General features: G+C 52.6%; 10 protein-coding genes across 10 annotated transcripts; 5 read left to right on the top strand and 5 right to left on the bottom strand.

Moving 5' to 3' along the window:
* Nucleotides 1-134: 134 nt before the first annotated feature.
* On the top strand, nt 135-2078 carry Aspvir_004991 (putative GABA permease; the record flags this gene model as incomplete). The annotated part of the gene is made up of 7 exons (XM_043268212.1): nt 135-257; nt 326-396; nt 454-477; nt 529-618; nt 675-1155; nt 1212-1541; nt 1596-2078. The coding sequence occupies 7 exons, from the start codon at nt 135-137 to the stop codon at nt 2076-2078; spliced, it is 1602 nt and encodes a 533-aa protein (XP_043124147.1).
* A 147-nt stretch (nt 2079-2225) lies between these two features.
* Nucleotides 2226-3032, bottom strand: Aspvir_004990 (putative GNAT family acetyltransferase; the record flags this gene model as incomplete). Its single annotated transcript, XM_043268211.1, has 2 exons — nt 2226-2572; nt 2627-3032. 2 exons carry the CDS (start codon nt 3030-3032, stop codon nt 2226-2228), a joined length of 753 nt encoding a protein of 250 aa, XP_043124146.1.
* A 603-nt stretch (nt 3033-3635) lies between these two features.
* Nucleotides 3636-7463, bottom strand: Aspvir_004989 (cation-translocating P-type ATPase; the record flags this gene model as incomplete). Its single annotated transcript, XM_043268210.1, has 11 exons — nt 3636-3936; nt 3989-4306; nt 4359-4744; nt 4838-4945; nt 5009-5357; nt 5421-5815; nt 5886-6126; nt 6182-6452; nt 6505-7044; nt 7111-7184; nt 7249-7463. The coding sequence occupies 11 exons, from the start codon at nt 7461-7463 to the stop codon at nt 3636-3638; spliced, it is 3198 nt and encodes a 1065-aa protein (XP_043124145.1).
* Nucleotides 7464-9278: 1815 nt separating this feature from the next.
* chsC (chitin synthase C) lies at nt 9279-12066 on the top strand (the record flags this gene model as incomplete). Its single annotated transcript, XM_043268209.1, has 5 exons — nt 9279-9362; nt 9426-9834; nt 9887-10248; nt 10305-11335; nt 11385-12066. 5 exons carry the CDS (start codon nt 9279-9281, stop codon nt 12064-12066), a joined length of 2568 nt encoding a protein of 855 aa, XP_043124144.1.
* A 348-nt stretch (nt 12067-12414) lies between these two features.
* On the bottom strand, nt 12415-12813 carry Aspvir_004987 (DUF4267 domain-containing protein; the record flags this gene model as incomplete). Its single annotated transcript, XM_043268208.1, has 1 exon — nt 12415-12813. The coding sequence occupies one exon, from the start codon at nt 12811-12813 to the stop codon at nt 12415-12417; it is 399 nt and encodes a 132-aa protein (XP_043124143.1).
* An 813-nt stretch (nt 12814-13626) lies between these two features.
* Aspvir_004986 (uncharacterized protein) lies at nt 13627-16164 on the top strand (the record flags this gene model as incomplete). Its single annotated transcript, XM_043268207.1, has 1 exon — nt 13627-16164. The coding sequence occupies one exon, from the start codon at nt 13627-13629 to the stop codon at nt 16162-16164; it is 2538 nt and encodes an 845-aa protein (XP_043124142.1).
* Nucleotides 16165-16478: 314 nt separating this feature from the next.
* On the bottom strand, nt 16479-18264 carry Aspvir_004985 (putative ABC multidrug transporter; the record flags this gene model as incomplete). Its single annotated transcript, XM_043268206.1, has 4 exons — nt 16479-16602; nt 16656-17074; nt 17146-17352; nt 17410-18264. The coding sequence occupies 4 exons, from the start codon at nt 18262-18264 to the stop codon at nt 16479-16481; spliced, it is 1605 nt and encodes a 534-aa protein (XP_043124141.1).
* A 1315-nt stretch (nt 18265-19579) lies between these two features.
* On the top strand, nt 19580-19942 carry Aspvir_004984 (uncharacterized protein; the record flags this gene model as incomplete). The annotated part of the gene is made up of 3 exons (XM_043268205.1): nt 19580-19647; nt 19696-19767; nt 19825-19942. 3 exons carry the CDS (start codon nt 19580-19582, stop codon nt 19940-19942), a joined length of 258 nt encoding a protein of 85 aa, XP_043124140.1.
* A 130-nt stretch (nt 19943-20072) lies between these two features.
* Nucleotides 20073-21426, bottom strand: Aspvir_004983 (uncharacterized protein; the record flags this gene model as incomplete). The annotated part of the gene is made up of 6 exons (XM_043268204.1): nt 20073-20532; nt 20581-20951; nt 20999-21084; nt 21134-21170; nt 21219-21244; nt 21300-21426. The coding sequence occupies 6 exons, from the start codon at nt 21424-21426 to the stop codon at nt 20073-20075; spliced, it is 1107 nt and encodes a 368-aa protein (XP_043124139.1).
* Nucleotides 21427-22788: 1362 nt separating this feature from the next.
* Nucleotides 22789-24955, top strand: Aspvir_004982 (FAD-binding oxidoreductase; the record flags this gene model as incomplete). Its single annotated transcript, XM_043268203.1, has 5 exons — nt 22789-23228; nt 23275-23774; nt 23829-24282; nt 24330-24477; nt 24524-24955. The coding sequence occupies 5 exons, from the start codon at nt 22789-22791 to the stop codon at nt 24953-24955; spliced, it is 1974 nt and encodes a 657-aa protein (XP_043124138.1).
* Nucleotides 24956-24974: the final 19 nt, after the last annotated feature.

Genomic DNA, 24974 nt, shown 5'->3' with positions numbered 1-24974 from the left:
GCGGACTCTGACTTTTCAATCCCCCACCCTCTCCTTTCTTATATTGTCCCTCGATCTGGGGAATCTAGCTTTTGCATCCTCGTATCCAATCTTCTCTGTCGTCCCCTCCTGAGAGTCAATCAATCTCTCGAGAAATGTCGACGCACGAGATGAAGACGCTGGAGCCGTCGAGTCCTCAAGAGCTCGGCGGCCCACGCTCGAGCAAAGACATGGATGAAGTCCACTTGGCTCGTCTGGGGAAGAGACCCGTTTTGAAGGTGAGGTGATCTGATTTCGATCGATTGCATAGGATTTGTGACTCGCCACTGACGCGCAACCGTTGCAGCGCAATTTTGGAATGCTGTCCATGCTTGGCTTCAGCTGTACGATTCTAGTGACCTGGGAAGGATTCACGGTGTATGCATCCATCTGATAACAAATTTCCGAATGATCTTGCTAATACATGATCGACAGACTGTTCCTCCAGCCACTAACAAAGTACGCTCCCCTGTCGATCTAATCGCTTTCAACACTGACGATCAACGACAGTGGTGGTCCAGCTGGAGCTGTTTATGGTTTCCTCTTTGTTTGGGCAGGTACTGCCTGCGTCTTTGTCGTGCTCTCTGAATTAGCATCCATGTATGTCTTTCAGATGTTGTATCTCATATCGAACGTGATTGCTGACAACCACTTAGGGCTCCGACATCCGGTGGACAGTACCATTGGATCTCCATGTTGGCGCCGCGATCGACTGTGAAATTCCTCAGTTACATGTCTGGATGGCTCACCGTCATCGGATGGCAGGCCACCTTTGCCACAGCGTGCTACCTCTGCGGTACTATGGTCCAGGGTGTCGCCATCCTCACGCGTCCCAACTACACACCCCAATCATGGCATCCTACCTTGTACTTCTGGGCCATCGTCGCCTTCGCCGTCAGTATTAACGTGGTCGGTCGCAGTGTCCTTCCCAAGTTCGAGGGACTTATTCTTGTGGTCCACATTCTCGGCTTTTTCGCCATCCTCATCCCGCTCGTCGCGTTGGCCGACATTGGCTCCGCCAAGGACGTCTTCACTGAGTTTATCAATGAAGGTGGCTGGCCGACCGACGGACTGTCGTTCTTTGTTGGCTTGATCGGCTCTGTGTTTGCCTTTGTTGGAGGTGATGCCGCAGTCCACGTAAGTCCACCGCTCCTCTCCCACCAAAAGCCAGCGCCTCATCCTCATATCTGCAGATGTCGGAGGAAATCCAAAATGCCCCCGTGGTGGTCCCTCGCTCTATCCTGCTCAGCGTGTTGATCAACGGTCTGTTGGGATTTGGCATGCTCCTCGCCCTTCTCTTCTGCTTGGGGGACATCGATGAAGCCCTCGCATCTCCCACGGGATACCCTTTCATGCACATCTTCTACAAGGGAACCGGCTCCGTCGGAGGTGCGGCCACCATGGTCTCCATCGTCATTGTCGTCTGTATCTGCTCGGCCACCGGCATGATGGCTGCGACTTCTCGCCAGTTCTGGTCGTTCTCGCGCGATCGCGGTGTTCCCGGTTGGAGAATATGGAGTCGGGTACGGCTATCCTTGTTTGTAAACCCATTGTTCGCGCTAATATGCTCTGCCTAGGTTTCTCCAACTACCGCTATTCCCGTATGGTCCGTCGCAGTCACCACCGTTGTGTCGGCCCTGTTGGCCTTGATCCCCATTGGATCCGCCGTCGCCTTCAATGACCTCTGCGCCATGTCCATTACCGGCCTCTTCCTCTCCTACATCATGGTCGCCGTCCTTCTCCTCTGGCGACGTGTGACTGGGGCGATCTCGCTGACTGCTTGCGCTGGCGAGACCGTCAACACAATCGGAGCCAGGCTGGTCTGGGGTCCCTTTCGCGTTCCTGGTATCTGGGGAGTGATGATCAATGTCTTTGCTATTATCTACTCGCTCATCGCCATCTTCTTCAGCATGTGGCCCACATTCAGCAATGTCACGGTGCAGACAATGAACTTCAGCTCGGTCGGTACCGCCGGTGTGATTCTCCTGAGCGTTGTCTACTATGTCCTCCGCGCCCGTCATGTTTATGAAGGGCCAATTGTTGAGACAGTGCCCCAGTAGACACTTTGTGGCGGGGTTAACAAAAAGCGATGCATTCGTTCCGCTGTGATTCTGTACAAACCTGAAAACTATGTAACTTAGGCGCATCTCTAATATTTACTACATCCATTTCAATTCTTTTGCCTTCCATTTCAATTCTTTTGCCTCCTAGACCTGGTCTGTCTCATCGCACCGTGCCAATGGCGTCTCTCCCTCGACATATTTGCCTAAAACAGGGCGCCACATCACCGTCCCATTGATGGGTAAGAAAGTCTCCTCGCACTGTGTCCATTCCTTTTGCTCCTCGTCGGACAACTGGCGCATTGGAACCGGCTTCAAGCAATTGAAGACGACCTCGCGAAAGCCATACTTCTTGTAAAGGGGCGCGCCAAACTCCGAGGCGTCCAGCCAAGCTTCCAAGCCCTGCGCGTCGGCCTTTTCAACGCCCCATCTCATGAACAGATGGCTCAGTCCCATTCCGCGATACTCGGGGAGGGCGAATGCAATGTGTAGAACTGTAAGGATATCATTAGTCTCTCCATATACATGGGTTTAGCTGGCAAACTTACAAGCATGGGGTCGTCGGGCCATGCTCTCCCGCGGATGCTCAAACTGCCTGACTGCCTGCGTCGCCCACTCCCTCGTCAGTCCCTCGGGGAACCAGTCCGCCACGATTGGCCCCTCCTGTTTCGCGAAGGGGTCCTCCGGGTAAAAGTACCATTTGGCCGCGGCGGCGATCTTGTTGGCTTCCGTATCCACGACTTTGATCCAGGTTACATGCGGCTGCTGCTGGTGGTACTCCTCCAGTTGAGCCTGGACGCACGCCTTCAGACTGCCCTCGCGATCATTGTTGTGGATGGGGAAGAATAAGCGGACGACGCCCTGGTAGGGATTCTCAAAGGACTCCCAGAGCGCCCGGTAGAGCTCGGGGAAGTCGTCGTCGCTGACGGTCTCTACGCGGAATTTGGGCAGCATGGGTATGTGGCTATGAGTATACCGTAAGAAGTTTAACGGGTACGGGATGTAAAGTCACACCATTGGCTTATGTATGGCTTCAGGTTACATCAGATAGTAGACTATTGCCTATCGGGTCATACCGGAATAGTCTACGGAGTAGCTAGTGGTATTATGCTATTAATTCTGTCTTGCTCCAACTCGTGTCAAGCCGAGCAGGTGGCATACGTGGTCTTTTTAATATACCCTGGTCTAGTCGGAACGCCACAGCGGCATGGGTATATGCGTACCAACAGATGATTCGTTTGATTAAGGCGCATATCTTAAAGGAGGAAATGAGTTATCAACATCCCACAGTGAGAAATTAAATCCATCCAGCGATGTTAAGCTGATCAGCTGTGGGGCAGGGATACCCAGGAGTCGACATCTTAAAACACCATCCATTCTTGTAAGACTTGACTCCTTGAAATCAACTGTTGTATCGTATATAAAGTTGAAGATCTCATTCTGATTGACACACAAAAGTTTTAATCCGTATGAGAAATGCTTGTACGCATCTTCATCTTCCGACAACCAGTTGGAGCCGATAAACAGGTATAGCTGATGCTGGCGCTTGCTGGACTTCTACCAAGCCATCTTGGCCAAAATGCCATGTGGCCATCTCCTCACAGCGGCTTTGCGCAGCTCGTCCAAGCCAAGGATTCCCAGACCAAAGGCAGCCGGCAGGAAGTAGTGCTCGACTGGAACGCTGGTCGTGTCCAGCACCCGTTGTAAGGGCGGAATGTACAGCCAGATCACAGCAATCCCCAAGGCAAAGATGATTGCCGGAAACAAGAGCAGATTTTGTGTTTTCTTATTAAAGGCGGGTGGGTGCGAGAAGATGGACAATCGGCGGGTTCGGATGGCCATCAGATTGAACCATTGCCTGTGAGCGTTAGCCTTTCTGGTCTCGGGAACGCATCATGGGCGCAGCATACATTACAACCAGGTTGATAAAATATACCGAGCTGGCCTCGTTCAGTCGTGCGGTGTACCAGTCAGGATCGACGTTGGCTGGGACCGCGCCGAACTTGAACCAGAGAGCGGAAAATGGAATGCCATTGCGCTGCAGGTACCAGTAGACCATGGCAAACGATGCCAGGGTCTCCAGCATGCCGATGACTCCATATGCCTGAAGGATAAGCTTCCAGTTTACCAGGCGTTCCTTCTTGGGTTTACGGGGCGGGCGAAGCAGCACGTCGGCTTCGGGAGCTTCGTACGCCAGAACAGTGGCCGCCGCGCAGTCGGTAAAGCAGCTGTATCGGTTAGTCAGGCACATCCATAACGGGAGCAGCGCGTCAGAAATACCAGATGATGATCATCAGAAAAGAGGACAAGACCTGCGGAAGGCCAAAAACCACACTGGTCATAACCGGCCAGAACTCGGACCAGGAGCCAGCTGGAAGCAGGTAGATGATTGTCTTCTTCAAGTTATCAAAAACAACTCGTCCGTACTGCACGGCCTCCACAATAGCCGAGAAAGAATCCAGAAGAACCATGTCAGACGCCTCGATGGCGATATCTGACCCGCTTCCCGGCGCGATGCCGATATCAGCCGCCTTGAGCGACGGAGCATCGTTCACGCCGTCTCCTGTCATTCCTACAATCTCCTCTCGCGCTTGGAACTCGCGAACAATCCGCAATTTCTGCTCCGGGGTGGTTCTCCAGAACACGATTTCCTTGTACTGGCAGAGCTGATTTTATTGATGTTCGTTCAGAGCCATGAGTTCACTCCCGCTGAGGGTGATTGCAGGCGACTGGGTCTTCTCGTTGAATTTGTCATTGACTGAAGGAAATCTCCCCAGGGCTGTTGCATCGTCAACAGGCACTCCTGCGGTAACGATACCGCACTGCCGCGCGATCTCAAGAGCTGTCAAGCCGAAGTCACCCGTTACCTAGCACCATTTACTTTAGCCCACCGCCGACATATCAAACGAATGGGTTGAGACCACTCCTACCATGAAGCTTCTGATCCCCGCCCGCCTCAGTGTTCTGATCACGTCCGGAATCTCGTCTCGAGGAGGATCAACAATACCGACCAGGCCCACTAAGACAAGACCGCTCTTGATCTGGTTCATCACTTCGGCTTCGAAGAAGTGGGAGAAGGGCGAACTCTGTATTTGGCCCGCTGAGAAGGTTTTCCTGGCCAGGAGGATCACGCGTTTGCCTTCACTTGACCACTGGTCTTTAATCTGCTTCAAGCGGTTGAGCGTACTGGCGTTCAGAGCCTGCACACTGCCATCAACACTCACGACATGCGTGCAGCGGTCGATGAGGATGTCCGGAGCGCCCTTGATCGTAAGCAATCTACAATTGTGCCAGTGGTCAGAAAGGCTCACAGAGCAGAATCGAGGGAGATCGAATACTCACGTATCATCATGACCAAATTGGGTCGACTCAGCGGGCGACATGACGTCGCCGAGTCCTGCGCTGTCCACCTGACTGAATGTCCGCACCATGAACTTGTTCTTGCTGTTGAAGGCAAGATCATATGTCTTCTTCCACATGCTACGCAGCTCGGATACGGGGCCCAATCCTTCGGAGAACCGTAGAATCGCCTGGTCGGTGGCATCGCCGATAACCTTTCTCTCGTGGACGGGCAGATTCATGGTGGCCGCGTCAAACTCGGCGGCGTTGCAGAGACCAGCAACTGCTCGAAGTTGATGGATCGCCGATGCCTTTCCTTTGAGGACCATTTCGTCTCTTGCTCCGTCCGAGGTGAACGTGGAGATAGACACCGCACAGTCAGTGACGAACATTCTGTTCTGCAGTACGGTCAGCGGAAGATCCGAGAATAGGATCGGAGTGCTTTTATGGGCTATATTGCGTAATTACCTTGGTCAAAGTACCGGTCTTGTCAGAACAGATCACTGATACCGAGCCAAGGGTCTCAACCGTCTTGAGCGACTTGCAGAGAATCTTGTTCTTGCTCATCAGATTGGCAGTGATGGTCAAGTTGGCAGTCAAGGCAATCGGCAAGCCTTCAGGGATAAACGCGATGGCGACGCTGACGCAGTCCACTATTAGCGTTGGAACGTTGATCCAGTCCGGGTGATCTCGTCGCAGCCAGGTAGCCCTATTGACAAGTCAACGATCCGTGCGCCTTGGCCGTGATGGTCTTTTATCATTACCAGACAATAATGATGACGGCAATCATGGTCAGCATGATCAACACGATGAGCGCGACAAAACGTAAGACTTCCTTCTCCAAGGTGGTCAAGCCCTTCTTCGGCTCACTGGTGAGCTTTGCGATTCGACCAAACACCGTTACGTCTCCAGTCGACACGACAATCCCCGTAACACTTCCCGAGACGCAATGCGTGCCTTGGAGACCGACGTTATGAGTCTCGAGGTAGTTTTCATCAGTCGAGTCCACCGTCCCGTTGATGGGAAGCGATTCGCCTGCCGTTCGTAAGCAACACACCCGAGGCACGCCTAACCAGACAACACTAACCGGTGAGTATCGATTGGTCGAAGCATGCATCATTCGAGACCTCGACAAAACGGGTATCTGCTGGGAGTTTATTGCCCGCCTTGAGATGCACAACATCACCCGGCACAATATCTGGAGCTGAGACTACGACGAGTGAACCACCACGCATGACCAGACAGCTTTCTGGCAGCATGGCCGTAATGGATGCCATGACTCGAGATGAGGACCAGTCTTGCCATGCCTTGAAGGCTGCCTGGATGAAAAAGACGGCGAGAAGCACGATCGCTAAGGCAAGATTTGCCAGAGCTGGGGGTTGACCGAGGGGTTTCCAGGAAATAAACACGAGAATGCATCCGACCAGCAGAATGGCACCAAATCCCTTGAAGAAGTAGCCGAATATCTGCCAGAACCATTGATGCGGCAAAGGTGACAGCGCATTTTTGCCGTATTGATGGAGCCGTTCCTGGACCTGGTTCGGGGAGAGACCCTGAGAGATGTCCACCTGCCATCGTTTCTGGAGCTCTTCGACGGAGGTTGTATGCCAGTCGAGATGGGAAAGCTCTGAGATTGATTCTCATTAACATAGTGCGCTTCTTGCAGTGACAAGCGGCTTTGAGTGTTCCATACCTGCTGCGACACCACTTTGTGCTTTTGCTTTTTCACGCTCCTCCCGTTCCTTGGCTTCGTCAATATCAAATGAGCTGTTTGGTCCGCATTAGATACTTTCATTCCTCAGGCCTTGCAGCAGGGAGAGGTTGTAGATACATAGTTCGATAGTGGATTGGCAACGAGACCGAAGGGTCGACAATCGTTCTCCTATGACGACTGTGGACGGAGACATGCGCGCTGGACGCAGCGGAAGCGGTCCGGATCAGCTCAGGACGACTGCTCCTTGTCTGATAGCCCGATTCTTCGTCTTCAGCCCGCCATCGCAGACGTGTAACCTCCTCATCGGCAGACTTGTGCTCAGTCGGCTCCATTTCTTGCCCAAAGCGATCTTCTCAGAACAAGTTGCGGCAAGAGAGGAAACCAAGGATCGTGATATGGTCCTCCAGAGTCGAATGAGCATTCCGTTCTCTTTATAGCTTGCAGGCTGGGTTATAACCCATGTGGTAATATGTGCATCTGTCCGTGAGAAGTATAGCAGCGTGACACCTCGTGGCATAGAAAGCTGCGCGATTAATGATGGCCATAGCTCTTTGGCCGAGCAGCTGCGTCGGTGGTGGCTACGCTATCAGTCCGAGCTTCTTGAGACGTCGATAAATCGCTCTTCGTGATGTGCAAGGCAATTTCCAACCAATCGTTAAGCTGCGACATGACCTTATCTGCAACCTTGTTTTTCTTTCTGGTGGAAGATGCAAGATTATTGATCGAGTCGTCCATGCTTGAGGCTTTAACTACCAACCAGATTGCCGCCCCCCACAGAGTAGAATTTTCTATGCGCGATATACGGTAGGTTACACTCTGTCTCGAGGGCCTATGTTGTGTCAATCTATTACCTATCTGCTGGAACTTATCCCCTAGAGGACAGCGGCTCAGGTTGTTCCCCTGTTGTGATGTGGGATTGTTTCAGCCAGCATATTCGAGGCTCGATGGAGTCGATGCTCTTACATTGCTGGTCCTTGATTCATCCTAGTGTCCACCCTTCTTTGTCGTTAAAAAACTATGTAAAGAAATTTATAATGACATCAGTGTCATCAGTGTCATCACTGCCGAGCAGAGGCACGTGACCACACACTAGCCGACTTTCTCGTGGTCTCTCCGAAAAGATTTCTCTCGATCTCATCACCCAAGATATAGGTAGATACAACACCTGGAGTCATACCTCGGAATATCTACGTCCTCGATCTGTCTGAATGAATTGTGTGACCTGATTCTGGATGAGATTGCTCATTTGTTGATCTTGTATTCCCAGTGTCCCACTCTCAGTGGAGTGGCCGCAGCACAGCCGAGAACAAGCCACAAATCATCGTGGCCAAACTGTCCTTCCACCACCACGCGTCGTCCAGAACTCTCCGACCTGCAGTAACCGTGGCGTGGGCCGCAAAGCGTCCTATCAAAACACACTTGACCCTTACGAAATTGAGACCATATGGCACGGGCCAAGCCTTACACCGAGTGTCGTCAGCCACTGGCGGCGACAAGCAATAGAAAATTCCTGGTCGGTTCTTGGCTGACGATTGTTCCCCAGCCTAGTGGATGATCGCCGCCTCGAGCTCAGTTCGGACTTCGAAATCCAGGAATGACCGTCCTCAAGAGTGCAAGGGGCAGGCAGAGGAGCATGGCCTGGGTGTGGAAGCGACCCCAAGCTTTGATATCGACAAATAGCGAACTCATCTCGGAGACAATAGCGATGTGTGAGAAGTTGCCGGATGTGCGTTGCTCCACTGGACCCAGAACCAGGGATCAAAATATGCCAAATTCTGTCATCATCGAGCAGGCAGCGCTGCTCTCACTAATCAAATCCTAATAATAACTGTCATCCATCAAGATTGGACAATGACAGAGGTGGGACGGGTCAACCGGCCCATCATAATGAAATATCTGTCTGCGATGATGCCTGGACAAAAGGCAGTGTCTCTTATCGACAACACTCCAGTCAGACTTCTTTGAGGTCTCATCTATCAATAGAACCATCTGTCTCTGATCCGTGGTAAGGCCAGTTCCACGCGCGGCATATAATTGCGACCCTTGGTTTCTTAGTCAGGTACAATTCTTCAGTCTTTCAGATATTCATCCTCCCCGACCGATTATCCGGACATCCAACCTGTCAAATTCCAGCGCCCTCTGCCAAAATGGGCACTCCAACGCCCTATTCGGCGCATTCACCGCAACAAAGCCGAAGCAGCTTCTACTCTCAACCGTCTTCATCTCCAACCGTGAGTTTTTGACCAGAGTAGTATGGTGAAGAACGGCGCAAAAGTTGACCTTACTGTGAGCAGCCTACCTACGGTCGCGATGACGCGGAAGATCAACAACAGACCCTCCTTCGACGCAGCCCTAATGGCTCATCGTATGATGATCCCAACATATCGACCGACTCCCTGCGCCGATACACATTGCATGACCCCGGGATAACCGCATTTGCTCCCCCGTATCAGGAGTCCGAAGCCGCCGACGTTCACAGCGCACGGATGTCGGATTACAGTGGAATCGAGATGGATGCCTGGCAAAGGCGACAAGGGGTGAAATCGAGTGCGCTACGGCGATATGGGACAAGAAAGATCAACCTCGTCCAGGGTTCCGTGCTCAGCGTGGACTACCCGGTTCCGAGTGCGATTCAGAACGCGATCCAGTCGGAGTATCGGGATGCGGAGGAAGCGTTTCATGAAGAGTTCACGCATATGCGGTGTAAGTATTTGTGCCGAAACACGATCGCTCACAGTCGACTGAGAAGGTCTAGATACGGCCGCCACCTGCGACCCGGATGAGTTTACCCTGCGCAATGGCTACAACCTTCGTCCCGCCATGTATAACCGTCATACGGAATTGCTCATCGCCATCACCTATTATAACGAGGATAAAGTCCTGACCGCCCGAACTCTGCATGGTGTGATGCAGAACGTCCGAGACATCGTCAACCTGAAGAAATCGGAATTCTGGAACAAGGGAGGGCCGGCGTGGCAGAAGATTGTGGTGTGTCTCGTGTTCGACGGGATTGAACCTTGCGATAAGAATACTCTGGATGTCCTCGCCACGATAGGTGTGTATCAGGATGGGGTGATGAAAAAGGATGTGGACGGGCGCGAGACAGTTGCACATATTGTGAGTCCTGCAAAGCAGCGCTTTCCGTCTCAGAAACATCACTGACGATCGCTCAGTTCGAATATACGACACAATTGTCAGTCACCGCGACGCAGCAGCTGGTCAGACCACAGCCCAATGATCCTCGCAATCTACCCCCTGTCCAGATGATCTTCTGCCTCAAGCAGAAGAACAGCAAGAAAATCAACTCCCACCGATGGCTATTCAACGCTTTTAGTCGGATCCTGAATCCGGAAATATGCATCCTACTCGATGCCGGCACGAAGCCCGGCAGCAAATCCTTGCTTGCCCTATGGGAAGCATTCTATAATGACAAAACACTGGGAGGAGCGTGTGGCGAAATCCATGCGATGTTGGGCAAGGGATGGCGCAATGTGCTGAACCCTCTGGTCGCAGCACAGAATTTTGAGTATAAAATTTCCAATATCCTCGACAAACCGCTGGAAAGCGCCTTTGGCTACGTGAGTGTGCTACCAGGCGCCTTCTCAGCATATCGCTACCGTGCGATCATGGGCCGACCGTTGGAGCAATACTTCCACGGAGATCATACTCTGTCCAAGCGGCTGGGAAAGAAGGGTATTGAGGGGATGAATATCTTCAAGAAGAACATGTTTCTTGCGGAGGATCGCATCCTGTGCTTTGAACTCGTGGCCAAAGCTGGATTCAAATGGCATCTCACGTACGTCAAAGCATCCAAAGGAGAGACGGATGTCCCCGAGGCGGCGCCGGAATTCATCAGTCAGCGGCGACGATGGCTCAACGGCTCCTTCGCTGCCAGTCTGTATGCCATCATGCATTTCGGACGCATCTATAAGAGTGGTCATAGCTTGCTTCGAATGTTCTTTTTGCATATCCAGATGATCTACAACTGCTGCCAGCTCATCATGACCTGGTTCTCGCTGGCATCCTACTGGCTGACCAGCTCGGTCATCATGGATCTCGTCGGCACCCCCAGCTCGCATAACAAGTACAAGGCGTGGCCATTCGGCAACGACGCCTCTCCCATTTTCAACTTTTTCGTCAAATATGGTTATCTTTTGGCCCTGATGCTCCAATTTGTGCTGGCTCTGGGAAACCGACCCAAAGGGTAAGTTCCCGGAATCCCCGTGCGGATAAGAATCTGCTGACACGGACAGAACCAAATTCGCCTACACCATGTCCTTCCTTTGGTTTTCTCTGGTGCAGTTTTACGTGCTGATCCTGTCCTTTTATCTGGTCGCCAATGCCTTCATGGGTGGCATGATGGACTTCAATTTCGACCAAGGCGTGGGCCACTTCCTGTCCTCCTTCTTCAGCTCCAGCGGTGGAGGGATCGTCTTGATCGCTTTGGTGTCCACTTACGGCATCTACATTGTCGCCAGCATCCTTTACATGGACCCTTGGCACATCCTGACCAGTTCCTGGGCGTACTTCCTGGGCATGACCACGTCGATCAATATTCTCATGGTGTATGCGTTCTGTAACTGGCACGATGTCTCGTGGGGTACGAAAGGATCCGATAAGGCGGACGCCCTGCCCTCGGCGCAGACGAAGAAGGCCGACGGCAGCAAGAACAACTTCATCGAGGAGGTCGATAAACCGCAGGCGGATATCGACAGCCAGTTCGAGGCGACCGTCAAGCGGGCGCTGGCTCCGCATCAGGAACCAAACGAAGACTCGACTATCAGTATGGATGATTCCTACCGTAACTTTCGGACCAATCTGGTGCTGCTCTGGATCCTGAGTAATCTGCTGGTCTCGCTGCTCATCACGAGCGACGGCATCAGGAAGATGTGTCTGACGGTAAGCCCTGGAATGCCTTGGATGCGCATGAGGTAGTTGCTGACCTTGAGACAGAACACGTCCACGACGCGAACGCAGTATTATTTCCAAGTGATTCTGTGGGCAACAGCTGGACTGTCTATCTTTCGATTCATTGGGTCTGTCTACTTCTTAGGCAAGTCGGGAATCTTGTGTTGCGTAGCGCGTCGGTGATTCGGAGGTTATATGCATTGTGATAGAGAAGGAAATGGGAAAATTAATGAATTGCATGCCTAATCCTTCAGACTGCCCGGATAAGCCTCCGAGCTTCATACCACGAGCATGCCTCACTGTAGAGACGCATAACAGCTGACATTCCATTGGTTTCGTCCGTATTCCTCTTCGAATAATCGTAGTTTCCTAATACTACAATCCCTCTTTGCTGTCGGACTGACGGACCAGAAGACCTCCGATAATGGCAAGGACAGGAACAAATACCCAGTGATTCCATTGTCCATGGCCCTGGCTCCAGCACACAGCCCCGTCGGCAAAGGCGACACCGCTGGTTGCGATCAAAGTCCAGCCGAGGGACTTGCGAGTGCCGAGAAAGCCGGCCGCGTAGACGGCGAGGCCCATGAAAATATCCCTCGCGCCATATACAATCATCAGGCTGTCGACGAGGCTTCGGTCTCGGGGAGCGACTGGTGGTTCAAACTCGAAGAAGGTCAAGGCATGGGCGGGACGCAGGATGGCGTTGATACCAAGCCCGATGGGGATGATTCCCATGACGGTGGTGAGGAGTGAGATATACGATGATTGAGACATGGTGGTTTGACAGGAATGAGATACTTGATAGTCCGGATAGATAGTTTTGGGAGGTTGAAGACCGAGGAATCATCTATTAATATTGATTCGTGTCAACAAGGCTGACATTGTCTTGGCTCCAGGCAGCCTTGTCAGCCTTTTAACTCTCTTGACCAACATCTTTACCTAGATAGTCAGTAAGTGTCAGTACATCCGCTATATAGCTCCTGAGCGCATTGCGAATGGATTCCACGGTAAGTGGAAAACACAACCAAGATAGATGGTCTCCATCCAGTGGCAAGTAACAGTATTTAGGTCTTTTCTAGCGAGACTCCGTCGGCAAAAATACCAGGTCTTGGGTGTGGACAGCAGGATGAGAGCACGCTATTACCGACGCTAAGAGGAACCAAGTCGAAAAGATCCAAACAAAGCGCAGGGATTTCGCCGGAAAATAAACTATTGACTTTTGACTCTTGCTATATCGTTAAAAGAACCCAGATTGGTCCCAATGTTCCTGACCAGAAGGCTTAGCGCAGCCCTTGCTCTTGGACACATGATTAGAGTCTTTCTAGACGAGATATCGGGCACGATTCCATCAGAAAACCCACTCGGATATGGCCGACGATTGGGCGTCGCCCTACATTTCCCTGGCAGACAGAATCGCCTCAGCAAGATGGGTCCAGATCTCGCACGACAGCAGAAAGGAACAGCCTCTCTCCATATATAACCCCATCCCCGCGGCATGTCAGTTAGATCCATGGTAGATATTCCGTCCTTTCGTGAGGTTGTCCATACCTCGTCCTTTCTTTACGGCGATCAACTGCAATAGTCAATATGCGGTCCCTTGCTGCGGCCATTGTGCTGCCCCTAGTGCTCCTTGGTCAGCTTTCCCAGGCAGACACCGAGGTCATCACCAGCACCGAAGTCTCCTGTACAACCGAGTCGGTCAATCTGTTCATCAATCCGTCCTTCGAGACGGGCTCAACCAGTCCGTGGACTAGGTTGACCGGTGCCATCTCGGTCATCAGCGACAGCTCGGACGACGGGCAGTATGCCGCGCAGGTCAGCTGGGTTGGAGGACCCAACTATGCCATGTCGCAGACGGTGACGGGGCTCCAAGTGGGCACGACATATACCTTCTCGTATGACTACAAACTCGGCAAGTCGACCGGATTTCAGGGATACACTACCTGTACGTTTTACGCTGCGCACGATACCACCGTCATCCTGACACGGGCAACTGGATCATATTCGCCATCCACCGCTACCTGGCAGACCCTGTCAGCGACGCTTACTGCCACCTCGACCTCGCACACGTTTACCATGTGGGCGTTCTGTAATCTCTACAATGTCTACCAAACGTATGTCGAGTTTGACAACGCCAAGCTCCTGGGCCCTGCGCAGGAGACCTGCTCGACAGTGACCGTCAGCTCGACAGTCACACTCACGCCCAGCTCGACGCCGGTCTTTACCCCAACCCCTTCCAGCAGTGCGGTGATCACGGCGTCGCCTTCGAGTGAGGCCATTCTTTCATCGTCGGCAATTCCGTCCAGCATAGTGGTCGCTTCACTGTCCGTACCAGTGCGGACGCCAAGTGCAACACCTTCAACCTCGCCCACGCCAGCGTCCCCGGTCTCTTCTCCAGTGGTGTCTTCTCCTGTGGTCTCTTCTCCTGTGGTCTCCTCTCCGATGGTTTCCTCTCCGGTGGCGTCTCCGTCCTCGTCGGCTGCTCTGATCACTTCCTCCGCGGTCATCCCGTCGTGTTCTTCGATCCCTCTGCCTTCACTTGGAAGCTCATCTCCTGTGGTGTCATTCTCTATTATCCCGGTCTCGGTACCGACATCAACTCCATCATCATCTGCTCCACCGTCGAGCAACGCCGCACCGAGTTCTTTCAGTCCTGGGCCAGCGTCACCGTCCTCCTCACCTGATCCGTCCGCCAGTCTCTCACCCACATCACCGGCTTCCTCCGTCCCTGCTGTGACATCCCCAACTTCTTCCGCCGCGTTGGTGGCCACCTCCTCAGCCTCATCAAGTGACAGCGCTTCCTCCATTGCCGCTGTGACTTCCTTGGGCTCCTCCGTGCTGCCCGCCCCGAGCTCACCCTCGTCGAGCGTTCCTCAGGTTCCGCCCTCATCCGGCGCAGCATCCTCTCAAGTCTCATTGTCGAGTGGGCTCCTAACGCCATCGAATCCTTCATCCGCTCCCAGTGTCGTTCCCATATCGTCCATCGTGGCATCGGGTCAGTCGTCTGCAATTCCTACTTCCGCGCCACAGTTCACCACATCGACTATCCTGACAACCCGAACTGCTACCGTGACCGCTTGCCCGTCCTCAGTCCCCGACTGCCCTGCGTCAGCCAGGAGTACTTTTGTAACCACTGAGACCATTGTGGTTGCAACAACCATTTGCCCAGTCACCGAGGCCACCACGTCCGCCACCCCTACGGCTGATATTGCCCCATCATCTGTTGGTAAATCTACTACCTCTACTATCTTCAGCACTCGGACTGCTACCATCACCGCGTGTCCATCCAGTGTGACCGATTGTCCCGCGTCCCATAAGAGCACATATACCACCACGGAAACAGTCGTGGTCTCCACCACCATTTGTCCAGTTACCGCTACCGAGCGACCTGCAGTCACCGGAGTCCCTGGATCCGCCGCAAGCGCCGGCTCACACGCCCCGTCAGGAGGTGATTCTGTTGATGTGATAACCTCTACCGTCTTGACCACCCGCACTGCCACTGTCACAGCGTGCCCGTCAACAGTCGCCAATTGTCTCGCCACGGCAAAGAGCACATTCGTCACTACCGAAACTATAGTAGCGTCTACTGTTGTGCTCACAGTCGAGAGGGCAGCAACTCCTACCGCTATTCCCACGGTTCCTGCATCTGGGGCTCATGGTTCGACTTCTGAGTCTGGCTCTATCAATGACCAAGGTACAGGCCGTGGGTCAAGCTCAGGCTCCAGCCTTGATACAGTTCAATCAAGCCATGGCACCGGAGCTAGCGCACACAACGCTGTCGGCTCTGCATCATCCGGTGCAAAGGATGTCGCCGCTTTGGAGGCTCATGGTGATATCCCCAACTACAACCAGACCATTCCTGCAAGCACTCCAACGAGCCTTCGGACATCGACTGCATCCAGAATCCCGTCCCCCAGGCCCTCTAGTCTGACTTTGACCGCAGGTTCCAGCGCCGCCACTCTCTCTACGTCTTCTCAAGCAAGTGGTTCCCGCACTATGACGGGTACCGCTGCGTCAGCACTCTTTACCGGCTCTGCATCCCCTGGACCGGCAATAGGATCTTTCTTCGGTCTCGTATTCGTAGCAATTGCTACGTTGATTCCTTTCCTTTTCACTTCGATATAATCATTTTATCTTCTACTTAACTCCCATCTCGACCACATACAAACATCTTCGCCATATGGATGGATTAAGCCACAATGTGATCCATTTCGTGGTTCCCCTCTTATATAGAACTTTGTAAATAATGAACTCTTTTGCAGGAGCTACCATCCTGTAGATACTTCTCTTCTATTAAACATATGCATCCATAGCCAGTAGGAACGTGTCCAGCTCCTACTCAACCAGCTTCAGATCCCACAGAGCAAGCCCTCTATTCAGTTAGTAACAGTCTCGTGTCATCTAATCTATAATCTATATTCTATATCCTCGACTGCGAATCACAGTCTCTTCTTCCCCTTCGGGACCCGACAAAGCCAGTAGAGAAACACTGCCCCGAAGGTGTTAAAGGCAACATAGACCCAAAGAAGCCCAAAATCCCTCCACCGAGTCCCAAAGTCGATGCTAAAATTCCCCAAGTACTGGTTCGTGTTATCAACACGACAATACGACAATACCGGCATTGGTCATCGCCCTGCGCCCCTGAATCCAGCAAGTACCCCCCAGCCGCCGCAATGTACCTCTCCATGTACTCGCCACAAGTCCGGTTCGCAGGAGGAGAGAAGGCCAGGAACTCATTGTCGGCGCAATGCATCGGCGCATCACCCAGACTCTTCGACAACAGGCCCGAAACCAGGTACGTGAACGGGTTGACGCGATACATGAAGATCCAGAAACGGGGGAGAGCATGCGGGCCGGCGAGGATCCCGCAGAAGGCGTACATCATGATGCCCATGATGTTTGCGAGCGCGGAGGTGTGCAAAAGAGCTGGCAAAGAGGAATGTGGCCCAGAGGATGAGGAAGGCGAGGGTGCTCCGGGAATGGACCGTGTCGGTGTATTCTGCGTTGCGGTAGAGGCCGACGGGGTAGAACCACGCTAGGAAACACAGAACGGCCGCGATCTGAGCCATGTTAGTCTGTGGCTGGGCATATATGGCAATGACTTACCGTGTTCCATGCGAACTCCACGACAATATTGGAGAGAACGAACGCTTGCCAGGAGTAGGCCTTGGACTGGCGCTCGCGGGACTCGTATAGAGTTCGTTGTGTGACGAATGATGGGATGATTTGGAAGATGAGTTGGATGACGACTCCGACGGTCGTTCGGCTGGCCAGTACATCAAGTAAGGTAGTCTTGCCAGCCCCAGAGACGCCCTATGTACAGCATTCTTAGCCCCCTCGGTGTCACAGACGGGCAGGAAAAGTACTTACCATCAGAGCAGTCAGCGTACCAGGTTTGATCCATCCATCGACGTGATCGAGGATCCGCCTAGTCTCGCTTTTGATCTTCACATCGTAGCACACATCTTCCCAGTGAAAAATAGATGTCTGCTCCTCAACACCAGCAACAGGGGTCGGGGCCTCACTGTACTTTTCATTCTGCACAGCAGAGGCAGTGGGTCGTTCCTCATCACACTGCGCTTGCTTTGCACGTGCGATATGAGCGCTACCACGTCGGAATACAAGCACCTCGCCTTTTGATCGTTTTGAAGCAACAAGCTCGGTCGTCACAAAATGGCACATCGCAAGGAAGACGGTCATCGCGATGATGATCCCAAAGTTCCGCCAGCGGTGGCTGTTGATGTAGCCGTACGAGGAGCGGACAAACGCGTCGCCGGAAACCACGTCCGAGCCAGGAACCGCTCCGACAGTCGAGCATACTCGTTGCGTGCTGGATACAGCCTCGTAGCCTGGTCCGGCTGGTACAAAGGATGAACACGGGAATTCCCGTCCGTGGAACTCGTTGACCATGACAGCTTCAAAGCCATAGGACACGGGGTTGAGCCATCGAATCCATGAAGCCCAGCCGCGCATGTACGAGACAGGAATGGCAAAGCCAGTATATAGAACAAGGGCCAGCAGAATGATAGCTGAAGGAGCAAGGGCCTGGTCGATTTTCTTGGTCAAGGATGCAAACCAGCGGAAGAACATTGACATGGCAAGCATCATCGACATGGAAATCAACAGGAAGAAGAAAAACGGGCCCGGCTCTCGTCGCAGGTTCGACATGAAGTACAGCATGAGATTGACCAAGAACGAATTCATGAACTTGTATGGAAGACTCATGATGAAGGAGGATACAGCCTCCGCACTTGGGTGGTAGTATGCGTAGCGGCTCTGTTTCTTTAACGGGATAGGGTTCCGCAAAGGCCTGGGGAAAAATTGTAAGGTGATCGTTAGTAAGATGCTCGGGAAGTGACCTCGAAAGCTTTGTGTAAGTAGTTTCATCCAAGTTATCTGGAATGGGTTTGAGTGGCGACTCTAGTGTGGCCTATTGACCTTCTATCTACACACTGTCGGCAGCATCAGCTCGGAACATTGTCCACCGTTCCTCGTCTTCGGGGCCCTGTGCCATGAATTCTGTCAAGGTCGCAGTTGATACTGCGATTTTAGAATGTGCACTCATCTCATCCTACTTAGCGATGGAGCGAGCTCTCCTCAGACCCAGAGAACGACACCTTCCTTGAGCCCATTAGAAACGACCACGGCTGTGGCGAGGAATCGAGGCAGAGTGCTCATCCGGCGTCACGACTCTTATTATGCTGGACCTGAATGGAAAATCTCGGGCCAGTCGACGTGTACGTTGCCTCTTGTTCTAATTGTGATATGAGTGCAGAAAATGCTTGTCGCTTGGATCGTTAGACGAATTGAGTCATGTCAATGCCCGTCACGGTGACAAGTAACTGGCTGACACAGGATTCACTTCACGGGATTCATACCGTCATCTCGCTGCAAGGGAGCTCGATCATCCGAGAGACCTAAATGTTCGTCTGCTTTCGTCTTTTGCCGGAAAACAAGACCAAACGACAAATGCATATGGTGAGTGTCGGCCGTTTTGGCCGTTCTAACAGAGGTCCAGACTTGGTGGTCTGCATGAAGTCAGCAGAAATACGAGAGAGGACTGGACAACATGGACAATTCTGATCCATACAGTGGTGAATATTATACTCATGCAGAATGCTCGGCTTAAGACTGGAGGAGATGCATCAAAGTATCAACCGAATACGAGCGAGTACCAAGCAGCTACGGTCCTTCTGTCGCGGTAAATATACATCTGGAAAAGGGCCTCGCTGTCTATACGAGATCTTAATGGCTTGGCCAATCTAATTGACATTTGGAATCTGCATCTACTCTTGGCATCATATTAACTATGAAAACAGCATCAAATGGCACGGAGATGCAGCACCGGTTCATGTTGAGCTTCAGCGAAAGAATCCGTGAGAAGGAATCTATAAAAGCCTCTCCTCTCCCCGTCAAGGTGACATCCTCAAGCCAGCTCAACCGCATCAACAATATTCTAACAAAATCAAGCATATCACTTTCATAAAGTATGCAATCCCCTCACCACATAAAAACCAGAACTGATGATTGCACAGGCACCATGAAGATCGCAGCTCTCGCCGCCACCTTCGCCCTGGCCCTTGTCCCCAGCGCGTCCGCCTGGCGCGTGTACTTTTACCAGCTCAAGGAGGAATAGGGTCCATCTATCACTAATAGCGGACCTGGAAATCCCGGCTTCAAGTGCTTCCCCAACGTCGACCCTCTCAACCAGAAGATTTCGTCGATGAGGTACTACTCGGACAATCCGGAGGGCACCACCCGCTGCTGTATCAAAGTCTACGACAGCCCCGGCTGCAGCGGCGACTTTGGCTATGAGTTCTGCCGCAATCAGTTCCTCAATTTCGCCGACATTGGTCATGACAACGATGTGAGCTCCTACTCGACCAACTGCTTCAGGATTTGAGCTCGTGGTCCGTACATGGACCAGTGGCAATGAGTAAATAGGAGACTATGATGAGAAGAGGGATTATCGGGTTGCTATGTATATAGAATCGACAGTACTCCAACAATACATTACCAATACATGTCCCTTTTCATGATTTTCTCGGCTGCACTAGACTCTCCGTACTACTGCCCTGAGTTATCGCCCGTCCGGATCCAGACTCATGCCAGTGGACCTCCATCTCCGTCGTCAGGACAATCCCATTCTTAGAATGCCGGTCTCCCCTTTCATCGTCCGCCGCTCCGATCATGGTCTCTCCGTGTTCTCGCCTGCTTGCCCGCGAGATGTGCTCGAGATCATAGCCCATTGCCCCGCTGCGGCTGGCTCCGTACCTGTTATACTGCTGAGCACTCCGGCTCTTGCTGCTGCTGAATACTTTGGGAATGACCATGACAAAGAGAGGTTTCAGAGCCGGTGCGCATGCTGCAATAATGGAGAGTCCTACTTCGATAGTGGAAATACAGAAGAGGACAGTGTAGGTGTAGTCTGCTGGGAAGTGGCGGTCGTAGTTGTCGAGGAGGATGACCCGTACAATTCCAGAGATAACCGATCTAATCACATCAGTCATCAATCATTCCGAAAAGACAATGATCACTCACATGAAACCCAAGGACAGAATCCCGATCAACATCAGCTTCTGACGCCGCGCGATTTTCAGGTTATACACAATCCAGGTTGGAAGGATCAGCACCAGCACGTCGGTGAAGATGGCGGCACAGGCGGTTCCAGTGACAAAGTTGGCGAAATTGATACATTTCGCATCTGGGTAGGACGTAGGATCCCAGTTGGACGCAATTGGGACGCAATGGAACATGGTGATGAGGAAGGTGGCCACCATGGCGATCCCGTTGAGGATCAACAGTCCGTATATCGCTCTGCGCACGTTCACCTTCTGACCGGTCAAGCGTAACAGGAAGAGGAGGATGGAGGTTTTGATGAGGGCCAGAATGGGATTGTATAGGAGTAATGTCTGAAAGACAGTTAGTCTGTAGTTAACAGCAACAGAGTCCAACCTACTGCGTAGGAGTACTTTGCTCCCAGCGCGGCGGGAAAGTCCTTCGGAACGTCCCAGACATGGTAGCCGATATACATGCACTTGATGACTGGACTATGTTAATTAATGCAGAAAAAAGGCCCTGTTATTGATAATACCATAGTAAGAAGTGATCGTCTCAGCCCAGTAAAGGACCTTTTTTCAGGTCAGCATGAAAATATTTGACAAACGTATGTCACCCACCTCTGCTAGACAAATCACCCAGTCGTCTATATGCCGTGATCAGCATACGTCAACCCAATATAGTACGATTTGGGAACATACCCGCTGCAAACGTCCGTGTCAATAATCGACTGTAGATTCGAAGGCCCACCACGATCGTTGCCGCGGCGGGAAATGCAAAGATCAGCGCAATCGCCTGGGGCTGCAGAGTATCGCTTGGGGCAGTCATCGTGGGGATTCGCAGTCCATCGGACGAAGATGACAAGAAAAGAAAGGAAAGAGAAATAGATTAGAAAGCGGCAGTTAGATCCTTATGAGAGCAGCGGAAATTGCCACAGGTCGAAGGAGACAAGAGTCGTACATTAGGGTTTCGGAGGCTCATGCTGGCTTTTCTGGTCGATTTCCTCAAATGCAACCTTTTGCCTCCATTCGAATCTTCTGCTGATGGATACATGTGCTATTTCTGCTAGTTTACCAGGTGCTGACGCAATGCCAAAGTGTATTTGTAAAGAGCCATGCTGTTAGCCAGCTAGAGGCTCCCTGTAGCTGCTGTGCCTCCTTCGGGCATCGTATGGAGTTGGCAAGCATTCCGGCCACTCGTCACATTTGGTCAAATAGTCCATGCTAAAGGACCCAAGGGACTAAATCCAGACTGTCCTGGTGAGACGCCGACACATTGCCGGACAACCGGCTCGGCGCTCATCCGTCTTAGACTCGGTTCTTCTCAAAAGAAGTCACTCATTCACCACTTAGAACAAAGGCTCGTCGGTTGAAATGTCAACTAAATTGCCCCGCATGCTAGTGCAGTCATAGTCCTCAGCCGACTGGGGCCAAAATCCGTCTCCTTTGGTGTAAGCGAGCCAAGTCGGCAAGTCTCCTGGGACAATTCAACTATTCGCGACATAGACTAGTCTAGAGTCTAGACTAAGGGTTTCGGAGGACAACCTCCGTCCTGGCCTGTCTCTCATTGCTATTGTTGGTAATCTTTCTGGGTACATGTTCGACGGCCAACTCCTGGTGCACAGTGACTGCATAACAACTCAATCAACAGGTCGGTCCTCAGTCTCTATTTAATCCTTTGGCCTTCTTTCTCATTATTTTGTTCCTTCTTTCTTCGCTCGTTCCTCGCTTTGAAGCCAATTACCGATATTCGGCGCCGCCGCAGGAGCTGGAGTCTTGTCTTGCAGCCATATCGATAGTCCTTGTTAGACGGCGCCACAAAACGTGGCCTGACTGGGTTCACGATATGATGGATAATGGCGAATGTGTGTACGAGAACTCTCATCTTCTTCGCAGCGAGTCAGTCCGTAGACACTAAGCGTGGAGCACGTATATTTTTATGCAGTAGTTCATGCGCTAAAAGCCCATGGCCGTGCCGCTACTTGTTTAGCTCTGCGCACCAAGTCAGAATCCATCCAATTCTCCGAGATGAGGATCCACCTGGTTTGCGTTCGCTTCGAGAGCCAGGACTCGACATCCATTGTCTCCTAATTTTCATTCAGAAAGTGTTTAAATATCGCCCACATGGCATGCACTGTGTTGACATGGACAGGCTACCTCCGTCCTTGACCCCTGTACTAGGACCTAGAGAATGAAGAACAGTGTCCTGGCTATCCTGGCCGTGGCCTCTGCGGTCGCAGCGCAAGAGGCCAGTGTCACGGCATCGCTTACACCTGCCGCAACTACTGTCGCACCATCGGCCACACTGTTCCCATCCGAAACGATCCAACTGACTGATGGCGTTCTCGCCGATGTGGCTGACACCATTCAGAATGAGACCATCTCCAGCATGCTCACCTTTGCCAGCACCAACTCCACTTCCGTATCGAAGAGGAGCTTGCACCAATGCAAGGTAATGCCTGGAGATGGTGCCTGGCCAAACGATCTGATCTGGGGCATCTTCAATCTTCTTCTCGGAAACCGTCTCGTGAAGACAACACCGCTGGCAGCATACTGTTACCCCGACTGGCCTGAGTATGATGCGGCTAAATGTGCCACGATCACGTCGCAGTGGATCAGTTCTGATCTCCAGTAAGTGCTTCACATGTTTCCCTGGATCGCGGCTAACGTGGAATAGCATGGCCGACCCGGCTTCAATTATGCTGCCCCTGTACGAAGGCCGCACATGCATGCCCCCTGGCTTCAACTACACGGACACCTGTGAGATTGGCGGGTATCCCACCTACGTTGTTAATGCCACAAACGTGGCTCAGATCCAGCTGGCTGTCAACTTCGCCCGCAATCTCAACCTGCGCTTGGTCGTCAAGAACACCGGCCATGACTTCAACGGCAAGGCGGCCGGCAAGGGCGCTCTGTCGATCTGGACGCACTGGCTGAAGGACAAGGCATTCTACCCCCAGTACAAGGCCGCCAATGGCTACGTCGGCCCGGCCATCAAGTTCGGCTCTGGTGTGCAGGTGTGGGAGGCGTATGAATATGCCAAGGCCAACGGTGTTACTGTTATCGGTGGTGAAGCCGTCACCGTTGGTCTGGGAGGTGGTTATACCGCCGGCGGTGGTCATTCGCCCTTGAGCAGTCTGTATGGCATGGCCGCCGACCAGGTCCTTGCGATGGAGGGTAGGTTGTATCTCGCTGTCAGCCCAAGTCGCGCCGGCTAACTTGGCTTGATAGTGGTTCTTGCCGATGGCCGTTTCATCACGGCCACATCCACGCAGAACTCGGACGTCTTCTGGATGCTTCGTGGTGGTGGCGGCAGCACCATCGGCGTCGTCACTTCGCTGACAGTCAAGGCATTCCCTAAGCTGCCAACGACGACGGTGACCTTTAACTTCACCATCAACGACGCCCCTAGTGCCGACGCCTTTTGGAAGGGTGTCAAGTCGTACCTTGACAACTTTGAGAGCTTTGTCGATGCCGGTACCTATGGCTACTACTACCTCGGCGCGTCCGCCTTTGAGTTTGGTACTGATTATGCCGGGTCGACCGATTACTATTTCCGCATGGAGTCGTTTGTCGCCCCCAACATGACTATCGACGAGACAAAGGCTCTGCTCGCTCCGTGGTTCGATGTGCTGGACGCTCAGAACATTACCTACACACCGTGGTACAACCATGCCGACAACTTGTGAGCTTGCCATACCCGTCCGAGAATTATGACTAACTGATATGAAGCCATGACGCCTGGGCGGTTGCCTTTCCTCAGGAATACGTTGGAACAGCACTAGTCAAGACGGCCTCCCGACTGATGCCCCGAAGCGTCTTCCAGGACGACAGTCTGCGTGACCGGATCTTCCTTGCCCACCAGGACGCCATCGAAAAGGTAAGCCTTCCCGGCAGTTGTCTTGACTCTCGCTGACCATCTCTAGGGCCTCTTCGTTGCTGGCTTCCACATCACTGGCACCGGCAAAGCCGTCACCCCGCCCACCGACACCTCCGTCCTCCCCGCCTGGCGCGATGCCCTCGCACACGTCATCGTCGGCACCGAATGGACGTCCGACGCCAGTTGGGAAACCGTCAAAGACAAGTCTCTGTTCGTGACGAGCTGGATGGACGTCCTGCGCGACATTGCCCCCGACTCGGGCGCATACATGAGCGAGGCAGACCTGGTCGAACCGAACCTGCAGGAGGCGTTCTACGGCGCCAACTACGACCGCCTCTACAGTCTCAAGCAGCGGTATGATCCGTGGGGATTGTTCTTTGCTCTGACAGCTGTCGGCGCGGAGGATTGGGAGGTCCAGGTCACGGATCCAGTGCCTTACTCGTGGAATAATAATGGGCGGTTGTGTCCCGTTTCTTAGATTTGTCGATATAGACGAT

This window comes from Aspergillus viridinutans (genome assembly GCF_018404265.1).
Source record: "Aspergillus viridinutans IFM 47045 DNA, scaffold_2, whole genome shotgun sequence".
In the NCBI taxonomy this organism is placed as follows: Eukaryota; Fungi; Ascomycota; class Eurotiomycetes; order Eurotiales; family Aspergillaceae; genus Aspergillus; species Aspergillus viridinutans.
The sequence above is the reverse complement of the archived record's forward strand: the minus strand, read 5'-3'. Positions and strand labels throughout refer to the sequence as shown.